The 16,605-nt window shown below is 58.3% G+C and overlaps 1 protein-coding gene across 1 annotated transcript; it reads left to right on the plus strand.

Annotated features, from left to right (window-relative positions):
- Positions 1–298: 298 nt before the first annotated feature.
- On the plus strand, positions 299–16,435 carry LOC114485388 (glutamate receptor-interacting protein 2-like). Its single transcript, XM_028486719.1, has 11 exons — positions 299–349; positions 8,279–8,359; positions 8,634–8,769; positions 9,585–9,730; positions 10,417–10,503; positions 10,990–11,065; positions 12,260–12,405; positions 13,263–13,410; positions 13,518–13,687; positions 15,786–15,911; positions 16,239–16,435. The coding sequence occupies exons 1-11, from the start codon at positions 310–312 to the stop codon at positions 16,433–16,435; spliced, it is 1,353 nt and encodes a 450-aa protein (XP_028342520.1). The 5' UTR covers positions 299–309.
- The last annotated feature ends 170 nt before the right edge of the window (positions 16,436–16,605 follow it).

The following is a 16,605-nucleotide window of genomic DNA, read 5'->3' on the forward strand; positions in this document are numbered from 1 at the left end:
GGGAAGCAATCGTTTACCAAAGACCCAGGGCGAGTTAGGGGTAGAGCTGGCCTCAGGGGTCTGTCTGCCTGGGGACCCTGGGGGAGGCCTGCCATCTTCAAAGACCCCTGCCCAGACTCAGGCTGTGGGGGGGGGTGTTGAACCCCATCCAAGGATCAACCGTGACAAGGGCCGTGTCCCCTTTAAGCAGAGAGCCGCCCGCTGCAGTGGGTGGACTCTTGCCCAGCCAGTGGGAGCTCTGAGCTCCCCTCCCATAGCCCCTCCCTGGCTCCCAAGGGAGTCAGTGGCACCGGGGAGACAAGAGCAGACATGCTGTGTGGGCTCAGCCGGGAGACCCCTGGAGAGGCGGGTGAGTAACGGGGACCGGTAGGCAGAGTGGCGGGGCCGAACCCTCTGATCCCTCTGGAACTGCCACCCAGAGAGGGGCCTGGGACGGCGAAGCCTGGGACAGCCACTCCCAGACCCAGAGCTTGGAGGGAGGGCAGGCGTGGGACACCTGGCCGGTGGGCAGGGGAGAGGGCTGTCTGTCTGACCGTGGCTGCAGGGACTGAGTCCGCTGGGCTGTCCTGCACGGCACGGCCAGAGGGCAGCGCTCCTGCCTCAGGAGTGCCCCAGGGAGGTGCGTCCTGCCCCTGCGTGAGCTGTGGGCGCCGGCTCCCTGGTCAGGGTGCTCTGGGGGGAGCTCCTACATGGGCTCACGGCAGGAGGCAGAGGCCCCGTCCTGGTGCTGTCTGGTCGGTGAGCCTCAGGCTCTGGGAATGCAGAGGGGACAGGTGTTGCTCAGCTGCCACATTCCTGGGTGGGCCCAGGGCTGGGACCCTGGGAGGGGCTCTGGGGCAGGCTAGGTCACCCTTCACTCCGTGTCCTGGGCCGTCCCGTCAATGCCTTCCCATAGTCGATGTACTCCTGGTGTTACCTCCTTGCAGCAGCTCCAAGGGTAGGGACTGTGGTCCCAGTGGACAGACAGATGGGGAAGCTGAGGCTCGGAGGGGCCGGTGGCTGACCAAGGCCCATAGTGGCTGAGCCGGGGCTGGCCCCCTGATGACGTTTATAGCAGAGCTCCCCCAGCCATGCTTCTGAGGGCCCGTGAACTTAGGCTCCCACCTCCCCGCCCGTCGCAGAGGGCAGGGACAGGTTTACCCCTAGGTCCCCAGATCATAATAATGTGATTGATAATAGTAGCTGACAGCTGTTGAGACCTTACTCTGTGCCAGGCTCTGTTCGGAGCTCTCTCTGTGCATTTTCTTATTTAATCCTCACACCACTGTGTATTCAGCACTGTCATTCTCCCCATTTTACAGTTGGGGAAACTGAGGCACAGAGGTGTTAAGTGACTTGTCCAAGGCTACAGCTACAAGTAGCACAGTTGGGATTCGACCCCATGCGGTCTGCCCCTGCCCCCTCCTGGCGACTCCACTGCCCTCCTGGCTTGGGCACATCTGTCCTCTCAACATCAGGCCCGGGAAGTGGGGTCACCTCGTCCTGCAGTGGTCAGAGCCACAAGGGCAGCAGTGCCCTGGAGACCTCACCTGGGGCACCGCCAAGGAGGCGTCTTCCTCTTCCTCATGGTGCTACCCCCTCTACCCAGGCTCAGGCCTCAGCATCGCCTGCCTAGACCTTAGCCCCAGTCTCCTCCCTGGCTTCCTGGCCCTCACCCCCCACCGCACCCCACCCCCTCCATGCTGCTGTAGGAGGGAGTTTGCTAAAACTCAAGTTTGATCGCAGCTTCTTATCTTGGCATTCAAGGCCCTTCATGATCTCCCTGGCTTTTTCTCTCTCTGATGACTTCCTTGACCCCCACCCTCACCCCTGCAGCCCCCACCCTAGTCTCCTCCCCAGGTCACAGAGCTTCATGATCACACCTGTCTCACTTGGTGTCAGCACTGAGGCTTTTTAAAAGAAAAGTCTAAAGAGGGAGCTTCAGGCACAGTGGGATCCAGGTGCTCAGTTAACATGATTAGGACTCCAGGTCTCTGCTTCTTTTTAGGCGAGCTTTATTTCCAGGCAGACTCCTCTCCTTGAGGCTCCCAGAGGGCCCCTAGTACCTTAGAGCTTATGGTCAGACAGCTTGATCCTCCTCAAGGAAAGAGAACCTGTTTCCAATAGTTTCAGCAAACGTCCCCAACAGGTGGCCACTCCCTGCACCCTCCACATTTCACAGAGCAGGCTGAGACCCTGAGCAGTCAGGCCACGTGCAGTGCTCCTCAGGGAGAGCCAGGCTGGGGTTTGGGGCCAGTGGGGCACAGTGCCCAGGGCCCTTTCTCCTCCCCGATGGACTCTGCCAGCACGAGTCCTTTCTCAGGCCCATGCCCTGGCCATGCTGTCTTGGTCCTGGGAGGCTTGTTCACCCCACTAACCCTGAGCCCCTGCAGGAAGGGATGTGACTGGGGCTGGGGCACACAGTAGGCTTGAAAGCAGATTTGGGCAGGAAGCCCCCATGCCCCACAGTGTCCACTCTCCTCTGACTCCCGGCCACAAGGTGGTCTTTGTTCCCAGCTCCTGGGAAGGCTCAGACAGGGTGTGTGTGTGTCGGGGTGGATGGGAGGGTACTTCTGCCTTGGCCTGAGCTGCCCACTCCTCTGGGGGACCCTCACCAGAACCACCTGGATCTTCTGGCAGGCCTGACCTCCTCAGGGCCATGGCTGTGGGAGAAACCCCAGTTCCCAGACCACGGAGGCCAAGGCGTCCAGACCCAGGGAGGCCTGGGTTTGCATCCTATCTCTGCCTCTTCCTGATTCCACGACCTTGAACAACTCGTTCCACCTCTTTGATCCCCGTTCTCCTAATCTGTAAGTGGGACTTGAATTTCACGTGATTTACTGAGAATTTACTGTGTGCCAGACTCTCCATGCCCAAAACAGCAGTGAACAGACAGGCAGAAAACCAGCCCCCTAGGGCTGACATCATAGTGGGAAGGGGCAGATAGGAAATAAGATCACTAAGTTAAAAGAAAAAAAAAGTGAGGTCTGCTAGGTAAGGAAGACGATGGGAGGTGCTGGAGGTGTTGGGAGTACAGGTGTAAGTTCAAACAGGCCACTTGGGAAAGATGAGAAGGTGAAGATTCCACAGGTTCCTGAAGGAAGGAGGTGAGAAGGGGGTTTGCTGGGTGTCTGGGAAGGAGCATTCTTGGCAGAGGGGACAGCCAGTTCAAAGGCCCTGAGGTGGGCTTGAGTCCGGTGTGTGGAACGGTGAGGAGACCAGAGCACCGGAGGGGAGGCAGCCCAGGAGAGAGCGTTAGGAGGTGAGGCCAGGGAGGCCCGGCGACTGTCAGTTGTGGGGAGAACGTTTGCTTTTATTCTCCGCCGGGTGAACTGAGTCTTCACTGCTCCGTTGGTGACCCAGTTTTGTGGGTTTGAGAGGGACGTGGGAGAGCACAGACGCAGAAGGCCGCGGCCCCTCTGGAGCCTGCATCCCCACCCCACATGACGTGGGGGCCATCGTGGTCCCATGGAGGGGGCTGTCAGCCCAAGCGTGGGCTCAGGGCCCAGTGCCAGGGGCCCCGCACGCCTTGTGGAAGAGGCATTGCAGGGCCGGCAACCTCTCTGGTCTTGTCCAGCCTGTGGGTGCCCGAGCGCTAACGTGGGCCTCCTGGGCGCCGGTGCTGCCTCCCTGGGCGCCCCTCTTTTGGGGTCTGTTGCCCTTGTGTTTGGAGGGGGAGAGCAGAGCTGAGGATTAAGGATGTGGTCTGCTGGGGGCCAGAAAGACCAATTTCAGTCTGTCCTCTGCAGCTCCCCAGCTGAGTGGCCTGTCTGGGCTTCAGTCTCCTTGTCTGTAAAATGGGATTGTTAGTGAGCTTTCAGAAGAGTTAAACATGTTAGTGCCGGTCAAGGGCTTGGAGTGGGCCCGGCACTGGGTGCGCCAAGCCCCGGGCTCCTTTGTCAGTCTTCTTTTTTTTCAGTCCTTGGCACCAAGTGAAGCAGGCGTCTGCTTTTTAAATCTATTGATATATTTCTTTTTGTTTCCCTTAAAAACATGCATTGAACAGAGCAAGGGTCACCCCGTGGCCGAGCCGATCTCTTCACGGCTTCTGGGGAGGCCTGTCAGCTACGGAAATCAGGGCTGTCACTCTGAGGTCAGCCTGCCACCGGCTTTGATGCTTCTCCATCCAGCCGTCTGACCTGGTCCAGCCTGCCATGGCCAGAGGGCGATCATTCAGTGGGTCAGGAGTGCCCAAAGGAGCCGGGGCTGCTGCCAGGAGGGCCACAGGCATTACCCCTGAGTCCCCCCAGGACTGTCATGGGGTGAGGGGAGAAGGCAGGAGGGGGCCCATGGCTCTGCCGCTTAGGAGCTGTGTGACCCTAGGCAGTTCCCTTAACCTCTCTGTGCCTCAGTTTCCTCATCTCTAATGTGGGGATGATCGTGACACCCACCACGTAAGATTATCATGAGGATAAAGTGGTAATAATTTAAAATTTCTTAGAATATGGCCTGGGTTCCAATCCTGCCCCTGGCCCTTACGGTGGGAAGTCACCTAACCTGCCCGTGCCTCAGCTCCACCATCTGTAAAATGGAGATAACGATCATCCCGCCTCAGAAGGTGATGGGGATACGTGAGACAAGGCTCGTGAAGCACCTAGCACAGCACCGGCACTTAATCCGGAGGAGTTGTTACCATTACTAATGGGAAAATCTTTCTAACGAGGTGAGTAAAAAGGCCAGGGAGAGAACTTCCGTGTGTCCTGGCTCTGTGTACCCCATAACCTCGCTGATGCCTTCCCACCAGCCCATGAGGTGGGCACTAGCTCCCCCACTGTGCCGAGACTCAGAGAGGAGAAGCAACTTGTCCCAGATCCCTTAGCCGGTCGGCAGCCGATTTAGGATCCAAGGCCCATCCTTCCCTTTCCATCGAGCCAGCGATGCCTGCGGAGGCGGGGCCGACCCAGCCAGGATTGGCCGATCACTCGTCGGAGTGCAAGCAGCAGTGGGCCGCTGTGTGCACTTGTGGCTGGACCCAGGGGCGACTGGGGGCCCCCTTCTCCCCAGCGGCACTCGGGCCGGCTGGCCCTGCTGCTGGCTTTCTGTCAAGCGGTTATTTTCTCTTCAGCCCAAGTTGAGCCTCCGGGCGTTGGTTTTCCCAGTGGCCCCTCTCGGGTGCTGAACGCTCTCTCCTGGAGGCCCGTAGAGCCAGGCATCGGTCACGCCCCCATCGACAGCCCTCCCCAGCCCCCGCTTCCCAAGCCCCTGTCCTGCTTAGGCGGGACCCTGACAAAGGCAGCCTGGCCAAGGGCTGACTTCCTTGTTCCCTTTCTCAAAGCTCAGTGGCTCCCTGGGGCTCCAGAGAAACGGAGATAATGAAGGCAAATTAGCAATCCTTTCAGGAGAAATAAAATAAAAAAGAAACCCATCCACCCGGGCTGCAGCTTGGGGGCCGGGGACCAGGTGTACGGTCTGTGCTCAGCACGGTGTCTCTCCCTCCTGCTCCCCCGACTTGCCCAGCCTGAGTCTGCCGGATGGTCTGGCATTGCTGCGAAACGAATTTCCCTCTGAAGCGAGTTCTTACAGGACAGATTGACTGAAGGAAAAAGCTCATAATTGCCCATTGCTGGAAGGAGGAGACAGGGGAAAAAAACACTCGGATAAAAATATCTGTTTTTTTATGCACTTTTCCAGCTGAAAACTGGTGGGAAAGATGTTTTTGAAAAGCCTTCATCTCTAAGCATATAATTACCAGGTCCCAGAACAAAAAAGAGAGAGAGCGGGAGAGAGCAGGCATGTTCTCCGAGGGAGGAGGGCTGGGGTCCGAACCCTCCTGGGGTTTTCTATAAATAAAATAATTCCCTCAAATTCTCATGCCTGGGCTGGTTGGAGCCAGCGATAGGGGGAGACACCCCCGTTTTACAGATAGAGAAATAGAGACTCAAGTCACACGGTTAACTAGTAATTCTGTCCTTGCCTTGGTTCTTGGTTTGAATGCTGCCTGTTTCCCCCTGACCTGAGGATGTTTGTGAGAGTGGAGCACTGTCCCCTCTGAACAAGCATCAGCAGACATTGTAGCATTCCTCATGGGTGCCTTTCTGAATGTGGCAGGGGTCTTAGATATCCAGAAGCCCCTTATCTGGCCATCAGCTATCCTGAGTGGCCTCCACCGCCAAGAGGGGTCATCGAGGCCACACCCTAAAATGCACGTGCCTTCTCTACCAAAGAGTCTCTCAAGTCCTCCCTTGCTGCTCACTGACTGCGCACAGTTGTATGAGTCTTGGTTTGCATCACACAGTCAGACCTGTCTGACAGCTGAGCCCAAAGGCAGCAGACCCCCACATCTCAGCTGTGCCAAGTGTGCTATCGCAGCCCAGTTTGGCACCGTGTCATTCACTGGATCAAAATTTGAATATTGGGATGAGGAAAGGGCAGAGAGGTAGTGTTGAAGGCACACCGCAGAGACAGCGCAGGAAATGGGTGTCCTGCTTCAGCAGCCAACATCCCGCACCCTCTGCTTCAGAATCAGCGTGAACCCACGGCTGTTCCGCTCCATTCTTTGGGATTCTACGGCTCTGAATTTGGCAAACTTGATTCTCTGCTTTCTTGTCCTTAGGAGATAATCTTCCCCCTCCCCCACCTCCAGACTCCTAAACTTGGAGCCAGCAAGCTTATCTTTGGTCTTCCCAGGGCAGCCCGGGAGAGAAGGGTTTTCGAGTGGCAGAGTCTAATTTGCATGGGATAAGACAGATTTTAATTCCAGAATTGCCCACATGAAATACCAGAGATGTTCACTGTCACACAGTTGATAGAACCCAGTCTTCTTAATTTTATTAGCTCAGAAACGTCTTGTTGAATCTAAATGAAGTGCGAATTAGGGAACCGTAATAGGAGGCATTATACTTAATGGGGTGTTGCCTGAATCTGTGGCTGTGGATGTGAACACAGGGCCTGGGGGTGGGGGAGGTGAGCAAAGCTGCTGGGGGCCAATTCCCCGGGCCCTGGAAATGATTCGTTATTTCCCACCTTCGGGCAAAGCTAAGGGAGCCTATCCCTGGTCTGGAGAAGCCATTTCTCAATGGTTAGAGCTGCAGGTGGTGAAGGTTCTCAGGCTTCCTTGGACCCAGGTTGAGCTACAGCCTTGACCCCAAGCTGAGCCTGACCCTGACCCAGCCTGAGCCCCACCCCTGACTCTAAAGCAGTGATTCTCAACGAGGGGCAGGCCGGGGGTCCGGGGGGGGGACGGTATTGCTCCCCTGGGGCACATGTGGGTTGTCTAGAGTCATTTTTGGTGTGGTGACTGGGCTGGGACGCTACCGTCATCTAGTGGTTAAAGGGCGGGGAAGCTGCTAAACATCGTACAGCAATCCAGCAGAAAACAACGTCAGTAGTGCCGAGGTTGAGAAACCTGCTGTAGCGTGTAGATTGTAGATTCCTGGTTCTGACTGAGCCCGGACCTTGGCCAGGCTGTGTCCTGATCTTGACCCAGGTTGACACCACCTCTGGCTGAACGCTAATCTGAGCCCCTCCCCATCTCGTGAAAAGGATGCGGCTGGGATGGGATAAGAGGCTTCTGCCCCCCGCTGGGGCTGATTTCCTCCCTAGCCCCCTCTCTCCCCCTCCTCTGAAGAGTGAGGAGGGGGACAGTCCTGTGAGTGAGGCCTTGCTGTGGCCAGGGGGCTGGGGAGGGAGTGGCCTGCCCACGGCTGGTGAATGGTGAATGGGGGTCGGGGGAGAGCGGGGAGGGGGCAGGGTGTAGGTTTGGGTGAGGCCTGAGACAGCAGCAGAAGCGTGGGGGGTGTACAGGTGCCTGGAGGGGCAGGGGTGGCCCCAGAGGCAGCATGGGAGAGCCGGCCCGCTTGAGGGTTTGCCGGTTGACCTTACCCATCTCAGTCCAGGGCTGAGAAGGGACTCGGAGAAGGAATGAGAAAAAACAGAACCTGGTCAAGGGAGCCTGGGGCAGAGTGGGTAGAGACGCCTGGGGTCTGGTCCTGGCTATTAGCAGAGGCTGTCTTGGCCAAGGGTTGTGTGACCGTGGGCACGAGTTGTCCCTCTCTGAGCCTCAGCTTCTTTCTGTATACGTGGAACGATAGTTGTGGAGATGGTTAATCACTGGACCGTCGCGCAGAGCCCAGTCTGTGGTGGGTGCTCCAAAGAGCGTTCCTCAAGAGCACAGACAGAGTTGCCCTTGCGGGGAGAAGCCGTGAGGCTCCCCCAGCGGAGACTCAGGTGGAGCTGGTGGCAGGAAGGAACCCCTCTAACAGGCCGCATCCACGAAGCAGAAGATTCCCAAGGCAGGAGGGCTTGGCCTGCTGGAAATGACAGCGGAACTCAGGGCCTTTCCTCTCTTTCTCTCCTGCAGACGATGGGCCTTACTGCAAAGGAGGCAAGGTCGCAGGAGGGGCTGATGTGGCTCTGGCGTGCCGCAGGCAGAGCATTCCAGGTAACCAACCTCCTCTCCTTCCCCGTCTCTGTCCTGGAGCACAGAGAGCTCCAGGTGGGGGTCAGACAGCATCGGCTCTGCAGCTAACTCACTTTGTGACCTTAGACTAGCCACTTAACCTCTCTGATCCTCCTTCGTAAGAAGGACATGATTTCACCCAGTGGCATGCAGCCAAGGGTACTGAGGGCGCTTACCAAGTACTGGCCTCACTTGTCCTGGGGCTGGGGGCCTAGAATTGCCCCACGCCGCCCACTCACCCCCTGTCTGTCGGCAGAGGAGTTCCGAGGGGTCACCATGGTGGAGCTGACCAAGAAGGAAGGCAGCACGCTGGGCCTGACCATCTCGGGTGGCACCGACAAGGATGGGAAGCCCAGGGTCTCCAACCTGAGGCCTGGGGGGCTCGCAGCCAGGTGAGAAGTGGGCTCAGTGGGGGCAGCGGGAAGGGGGCCAGGGGGCAGTGGAGGAGGTTACTGGCGCCTTCGGCAGAGCAATCAGACAGCTGTTTCCTGGAGCACCTAAGAGCTTGGTGTCTGGGGAGGGAAGGCCCCCAGTGGAGGCTGGGATTCTAGGCCCCGGCTGCTTCTTTCCCTTTACACCAGAGCTGACTCAGCTTGGCCACAGCGTCCCACGCTCACCGCTCTCGGGCCCTCCAGGCCTTTGCATATGCAGTTTCCTCTGCCCAGAAGGCCCGTTCCCTGGGCATCCTCCTGGCAGACTCCTATCCATCCCTCCACGCTGCCTCTGGGAAGCCCCCAGCACCCCAGGCTGAGGCAGGCGTTCGGCTCTGCTGGCACAGCCCCGTGTGCCACTTCTGCACACACTGCCTGCACCTGTTATTTTACCTCTGGGGTCCCTTGGACCATGAGTTCCATGAAACCTAGGAGTTAGCCTCTCTATCACTGCCCCTCTGGGCCCAGGAAGAGCATTAAGGAATAACAAAGGAGGTGATGGTCTGGCCACCCTGTGGGCTGTCTGGGGCCCGGTTAGAGCTATAACTATGAGGGTGACAGGGGAAAAGCTGGCCTGGGGGTCGGGCGGGTCTAGGTTAGAATCCCCACTCTCCTAACTCACTCGCTGTCTGACCCTGGACATGTCTGACCTCTCTGAGCCTCATCTTCCCCATCTGTGAAATGGGGATCCAGAGACCACAAGGATTCAGTGGGAGGGGGGATATGAAATGCCAGCACCTGTTACCACACGTGTGCTCTGGCCTCCTTTCTCCCAGGAGTGACCTGCTGAATGTGGGCGACTACATCCGGTCAGTGAACGGGATCCACTTGACCAGGCTCCGCCACGATGAGATCATCACTCTGCTCAAGAACGTGGGAGAGCGCGTGGTGCTGGAGGTGGAGTATGAGCTGCCCCCGCCCGGTGGGTGCCCTTGGACCGGGAACTTTCTCCGCTGCCTTGGTCACGGGTGGACAAGGCTGCCTCCTTGCCCACACCTGGGTGGTGGGTGGGGATCATGCCAGCTGGGGTGGGCTGGACCTGGAGACGGGCCACAAACACCCATGCTGCACCTGGGGCCTTGCCTACAGCTGCAGTACGCTGTCACCAGGAGGTGGTAGGGACCTGCTTATAACCCCTTGTCATCCTGCATATTCAGTTTCCAGCTGCTTCTCCTTTAGGAGGGACGGTTTTAGGAATGTCGCTGAATAAATTGTTCCCCGCCCTCCCATGCTGCACTGAGTACAGCGGCCTAGGGTTTAGCTTAGCTCTGAATTTTCAAAGTTGGTCTGAAGTCTTGAAATCTGAGTAACTGTCTGGAATTCAGCTCTGGCCTAAGACTGCGAGCCATGGACTCAAGCCTGAGTTCTGCCGTTATCTCTGTGGGAGCATGGGCCAGCCCTTTCCCCTCTCTAAGTGTTGGACTGAGTGGGTTTTAGGGAAGAGGGTGCCTCTAAGCTTCACTTGTCCTACCTGTAAAATGGGGCAAGGGGAATTTACCCTTCCTGTAATGCCTTTGGTCACCCAACTCTCCTGGAATGAGCTTTGGGGACATCTGCCAGCTTGGTGATGCAACTGAAGGACTCAAGGAGTCCTCCATTTCTCCCCAGCCCCTGAGAACAACCCAGGGATCGTTTCAAAGACAGTGGATGTCTCCCTCTACAAGGAGGGCAATAGCTTTGGCTTTGTCCTCAGAGGTCAGTGTGAGAGTCACCTTTGGGGTCAAGGGACGGGAAGGCTGATGCCAATTCTATGTATGTTCTATTTTGCTCTAATGAATTACATACATGTATAATCTTCCTTCTGACTTTTAAGAACCATTAAAATCAAGTATTAAACGGAAAAATTGGCCAAGCAACAAATGATTGGGGGGAGTGAGAGGGAAAAGTTATGACAGAAAATGAAGTTTGGAGCTGCCTAGCAACCAGGGGAAAACGGGAAAGACGATGAGGTCGCAGGAAAGGAAGCAAGCTGTTTAACAGAGAGAGAGGACTTTGGTCCTATTCCCTGCTTTTTGTCCGAACTCTGGGTGGGATTTACGGTTGACATCTCATAGGAGGGTCTATGAATAGCAAGGACAGAGTCCTCAAGCAGATTTAATTAAGGAAGCCTGCTTAAGGTCTGGGTTGGGGCCTCCGGGCGCCAGGGAGGGAGTGGATAGATGACTGTCGAATTCTGTCCAGGAGGTGCCCATGAAGACGGGCACAAGTCCCGGCCGCTCGTCCTGACCTACGTGCGGCCCGGCGGCCCTGCCGACAGGTGAGCCTGAGCCGGGATGAAGCTTACAGCCTCACCCTGCACTGCCCTCCCCCAGCTCCCCTAGGACGAAGGCAGAAGGGACATCATACACATTCTCCAGATGAGCAAACTGAGGTCCAGACAGGGGACACCCCTGCCCAGAGTCGCTCAGCGGATTATTGGTGGAGCCGGCACTAAACCCCAAATGAGAGCTTCCCCCAACCTCTTTCTTCCCCAAGGTCCTACTGTCCTGGGTGGTGGGGGCGGGGGCGGGATGGGGATGGAGAGTGAGCTTTAGTGTCATGTTACCCCTTCCCTGGCCTTCATTTTCCTGTCTGTGGAGTGGGTGCAATAGTGCAGCCCCTAAGAGCTGCTGTGAAGGAAGCGTGGGGCATGGTGACCGGCGTCACTGTGGTCCTGTGTGATGCAGCCTCCCCAGTCCTGGCTGCGCTGCCAGCCTGGCCCTGCCTGAGCCCCCCTCAGAAGCTCAGAAGCGCCAGGAGAGAGTGTGGAGTAGGAACACACCCAGTTCCCGGCTCCTGACCCCATGACCTCCCGGCGGGAGATTCCTGGCCATTTTAAGAAACGCCTGGAATGGCCTTGTCAGAAATCTAAACCTGACCTTGGGACGGGTCTGTGATGAGTTATTCATAGAACCTCCCAGAATAGCTTTGGCCACCTGTTTGGGCAGGCATTCCAGAGCTGGGATGTGACCCAAACCAAGGTGAACCCCCTCAGGCCCCTCCCCTGGGGCCCGGTGGAATTCCTTCCCAGGGGCGTTTCTCACCAGCCCAGAATCACTGCTGAGAACCAGGGTGAGGACCCTGGGCTGGCACCCTGGGCAGGGACCTCTGTGCTGGCAGCTCGAAGCCTCCAGACTGCCCGCCCCTGATGCTGAGTGGCCCGGCCGGGCTGGGACCCTGTCGGGGCCCTGGTGGTGACCTCGAAGGGCATCCTCAGCTCAGACGCTGGAGGGCTGAGCTGGGCCTGAATTTATTAAGCACCGCTGGGGGGCGTCGGAGCTGACCCGACCCCCATCTTCAGTGCCCGCTTCAGTTATTCAGCTGCTTCCACGTAACCTCCCTGGTTCTTTCGCTCACATGTGCATCCCTTCCCTCACCTGCTCTGTCCCTTTCTGCTTCACCCGCTCCCTGCCCTCCCTCTGTTCTCTGGCTCGCGCTGGGCGAGGCTGACTGACCGGGCCCTTCCCCGCAGGGAGGGCTCCTTGAAGGTGGGGGACAGGCTACTCAGCGTTGACGGGATCCTGCTGCATGGGGCCAGCCACGCCACTGCTCTGGCCACCCTGCGGCAGTGCAGCCACGAGGCACTCTTCCAGGTGGAGTATGATGTGGCCATTCCAGGTGAGTTGGGGGCCTAAGGGCTAGGGTTGGAGCAGGAAGAGGCCCAGGGATAGAGGGAAGGGGGTAGCGGGTACAGATCCTCACCACTGCAAAGGCTGTGTGACCTTGGCCCAGCCACAGCCTCTCTGAGCCTCTCTGGGTAGTAATGCTCTGCCAGGCGTTGTTTGTTGCACTGGGGGTCCACCTGACAACCACACGGATGAGGTCTCCATTCTCACGGGGCTGAGATTCTGGTGGGGAGAGATGGACGGTAGATGGAATAAATCCCATATAGAGTGTGTCAGATGATGATAAGTGAGTAAAAAAATCAGGGAGAGAGATGGGAAGGCTGGGTGATGCCCTCTAATCTGCAGCCGTCCAGGTGAGAGAAAGGTGATGGTGGCTGGACCAGGGGCTGAGCGGGGGGATAGACGGGGTCAGGTTCGGGAAATACAATGAAGGTCCACTGGCCTGGTTTGCTGATGTTTGGACATGGGGGTGGGGGTGAGAGTAGGAGGAGCCGGATTTTGTTTTCCAGCCACTGGGTGGGTGAATGGGATGCTGTTTTCTGAAAGGGGGAAGGCTCGTAGTGAAACCCACTGTTCCGTGTATTCAGTCGGCTCTCCAATATATGCGAGCAAATTAGTGTTGTCCGGCAGAGGCCTGGGCTTAGAGCCCCTGAGACCTGAATTTCTGCCCCTCATCTGCTTCTGAGTGGCTGTGTGACCTTGGACGAGGTCTTTGCCTCCACGCACCTCAGTTTTCTTGTCTGTAAAGTGGGTGCAGTGAGTGCACCCACTGGCAGTGAGGGTTAAGTCGAGATGGAGAAAGGTGCTCAATATTTGCATCTCAAACTCTTCTTTCCTCCCACTTACCAGACACAGTGGCCAAAGCTTCAGGGCCCCTGATAGTGGAAATAACCAAGACGCCAGGGTCCGCCTTGGGGATCTCGCTCACCACCGGCTCCCACCGGAACAAGCCAGTCATCACCATCGACCGCATCAAGCCGGCCAGTGTGGTGGACAGGTGGGCACCCACTGAGAGCTGCCACGGCGTGGGGGCTGCAGGGGGAGAGCCGCCCAGAGCTCTGTCCGGCTGGACCAGCCTCCCCCTTTGCTCCCTGACCCGGCCAGGAGTGGGGCCCTGCATGCCGGAGACCGCATCCTGTCCATTGATGGCACCAGCACTGAACACTGCTCTCTGCTTGAGGCCACCAAACTCCTGGCTAGCGTGTCGGAGAAAGTGCGGCTGGAGATCCTACCTGCGCCCCAGAGTCGGTGGCCCCTGAAGCCCTCAGAGGCAGGTGGGTCCCCTTGGCAGACCTCAGAGCTCAAACCTGAAGGCTAACGGACCAAAGCGCTGGGCAGGCTAAAATTTACCGGAACAAACGTCCATTCCCACAGGGAAGCTCGAACTGTCAAGTGCAGCAGCTAAGGGTGGGGAGGTGGGGCAGATAAACAACTTGGGTGTTTGATTTGACGGCTTGCTGGCATGGATGGCCCAAAAGCTAGTTCCATCACTGGTTACATTAAGAGAAGTATAAGGGCTAGAACAAGGCAGGGGAGAGTCCTCTGTGCCCTGTGCTACTCAGAGTTTGGACCCTGGACTCAGCTCGGGGCCCTGGGCAGGTCCAGAGGAGGCAGCCAAGCAGTCAGGGAGGGCCTAGAGCCACCCCTTTGAGGAGTCGGGGGCTCCCAGCCTGGACCAGGGACATAGGCGCTGGGCAGTTCTGAGAGCAGACGGAGCAGATGGTCTGGGGTCCCAGAGGGCAGAGCGGGGGCCTGGGGCAGGGTGGAGGGTACTCACAGGAAGGCGGCCTCCTGCTCAGGGCAGGCAAGTGCTTCCAGCTGCCTAACCCTTGGGCTTCGAGTTCACATCCCAGCTTCGTCCCTAACAGCTGGACAGGTGCTTTGCCTCTCTCAGCCTCAGCTGCCTCATCTGTAAACAGGCGTCAGGACCCCGAGCGCACAGCCTTGGTCAAGGTGGTCAGGCTGTGAATTCCAGCCCTGGGGCACAATGGGGGAGGGGGGCGAGGATGGAGTCTGCCTGCCCCACCCTCTGCAAGCCCAATCTTCCAGAAGGGAAAAATTCTGCAGATCCCATGTGTGGGGACCGGCATCTGTGGTCTCTGCCAGGGTCGGTAAGGACCCCGACAAGCCACAGCAGGGGCTGATGGAGGAGGCTTTGGGGCTTGAAGTCCCGTCATCTGTTCCCCTACCCCCTGCTGTGGTGCCTGGGCTTCCCACGGGTCATCTGGGTTCACCCACATGACAAGTCTACAAGGCTGGTACAGAGGCTCTGAGGCTCCCAGCAGGGCAGGTCCGTCCGAGAGCACACAGCTGCTGACAGCCCCCCTGGCTCTCACTGAATGAGCGTCTGCTAAGCACCCAGCACTGCTGTAAGCACGTCTGATCCTCCCAGCTTCCCTAGGAAGTAGCCACTGTCTTTGTCCAATTTTACAGATATGACAGTGAGGCACAGGGGGGCTAAGTGACTTATCCCAGTCCCACAGCTGGTCAGTGATGGAGCCAGGATTGGACCCGGCTGCTGGCCCCAGAGGTGGCCCAGCCCCCGGGTGGGGTTGGGGTCACCAAACAGGGAGGCAGAGTCAGTGGGCTGAGATCACCGGGACCTCACCCATCCCTCCAAGAACATGTTGCACCAGGCTGGACATCCCCCCACAAGTCCTGCAGCAGAAGGAAGAACAAGTACAGGGCCTGGGGCAGTGGGTAGGGGGGGGATGCTGGGGATGTGAGGGGGGCAGGATCTGGTAGAGGGTCTGCGGGGTCCCCTGGGAAGCAGATGCTTAGCTGGAGTAAAGAGTTCGCTGGGGTTGAGGCCTGTGGAAGCTGGAGGGGAGGAAGCGGGAACAGCCTCAGACTGCGATGCAGGTCCAGGCAGGCCTGGGCCAACCCAACAGGGACCCAGGTGGCCCCCGAGAGCCCAGCGCGGGGCAGAAATGCCAGGCCCTGGTGCCCTGCGTGCTCAGCCCCCGGCCCAGGCTGCAGCACTGCGGCAGACTCCGAAGGTGCTGCAGCTGGTCACCGTCTGCAAACTGCACTCCTCGGAGCTGACCGGTCAGTTCTTGAGCTCCAAAGCCAGTCAGCCTGGTTCACATCCTGCTCCTCCGGCACCTCCCAGCTGTGGGCCTTGGTCTGGGCCAGCTTTCCCTCTCCTGTCCCTGCCTCTCGGGCTGAGCCCTGAGCACAGTGCCCGGCACACGGTGGGCATCCAGGACGCGCGGGCAAAATCTCGAATGCCTGGCCTGGCTTGGGAAACTCTGGATCTTCTCTTCCTACTCTCCCTCCCTCATTGTGCGGACAGGAGCTCATCCTTCAGGGGTGTGGTGATCCAGACCTGCTCAGCCCCCAACGTCTGTCTCTCCTGTTTCTCCGCCACAGTGAAGGTGCAGAGGAGCGAGCAGCCACATCGCTGGGACCCCTGCGTGCCCTCCTGCCACAGCCCCCGGCCCGGCCACTGCAGGACACCCACCTGGGCCACCCCTGCCAGCCAGGACCAGAGCCGATGTAAAGTGCCCTCCCCGCTGTCCCTCTCCCCTATTCCTAGGGAGGGGCTTGAGCCTGCTTTATAGGGAAGGAAGCCAAGACTCAGAGAAGTCAGGGGCCCTTGCAGCATCACCTCACACATTAGTGACAAGATGGGCCCCTGTCTGGCAGCTGGGTTTCACCAGGTCTGTGAAAACCCTGCAAGCTTTGAGGCCCAGCGTGGGAGAGACTGGCTCGCAGAGGTCACACAGCGAGCATGGTGGAGGGGGGAAGGCATCCCTGTGTCTCCCTGAGGCAGGGTGGAGGGCTCTGCTGGGGCTCATGGTTCTGTGCTCTCATCTTCCCCAGCCTTGTTCTCATCTCCCTTTTCCTCGCCGACCATGAACCACGCCTTTCCCTGCACCAATCCCAGCACCCTTCCCCGCGGATCCCAACCCATGAGCCCCCGGACCACAATGGGGCGGAGGAGGCAGCGAAGAAGAGAACACAAGAGCTCATGTAAGCCATGGTCTCTTCCCTCCCCTCTGGGCTGCCTCTGTGCCTGAGAGAGAGATTTGCCAAAGGGTATGGGGTATTTGGGGCGGGGCTGGGGGTGGGTGGGGGGCATTAAATAGCATGCGTGGTACACCAGGCTGCTGCGGATGGTTGGTCAGGTTGTGCACTGCACAGGGGCACACCTGAGAGGTGACAGTTACTTTGTACACTTTGTCTTGTA

Source organism: Physeter macrocephalus, unplaced genomic scaffold (assembly GCF_002837175.3).
Source record: "Physeter macrocephalus isolate SW-GA unplaced genomic scaffold, ASM283717v5 random_1028, whole genome shotgun sequence".
NCBI lineage: Eukaryota > Metazoa > Chordata > Mammalia > Artiodactyla > Physeteridae > Physeter > Physeter macrocephalus.

Excerpts from the sequence above, each read along its gene's own strand:
- LOC114485388 (XM_028486719.1), top strand. The coding sequence starts at position 310 with ATGCTGTGTGGGCTCAGCCGGGAGACCCCTGGAGAGGCGG. Across the intron at positions 12,406-13,262 it reads GTATGATGTGGCCATTCCAG|ACACAGTGGCCAAAGCTTCA; the intron begins GTGAGTTGGGGG and ends CCCACTTACCAG. Across the intron at positions 15,912-16,238 it reads CAGCCAGGACCAGAGCCGAT|CCTTGTTCTCATCTCCCTTT; the intron begins GTAAAGTGCCCT and ends CATCTTCCCCAG.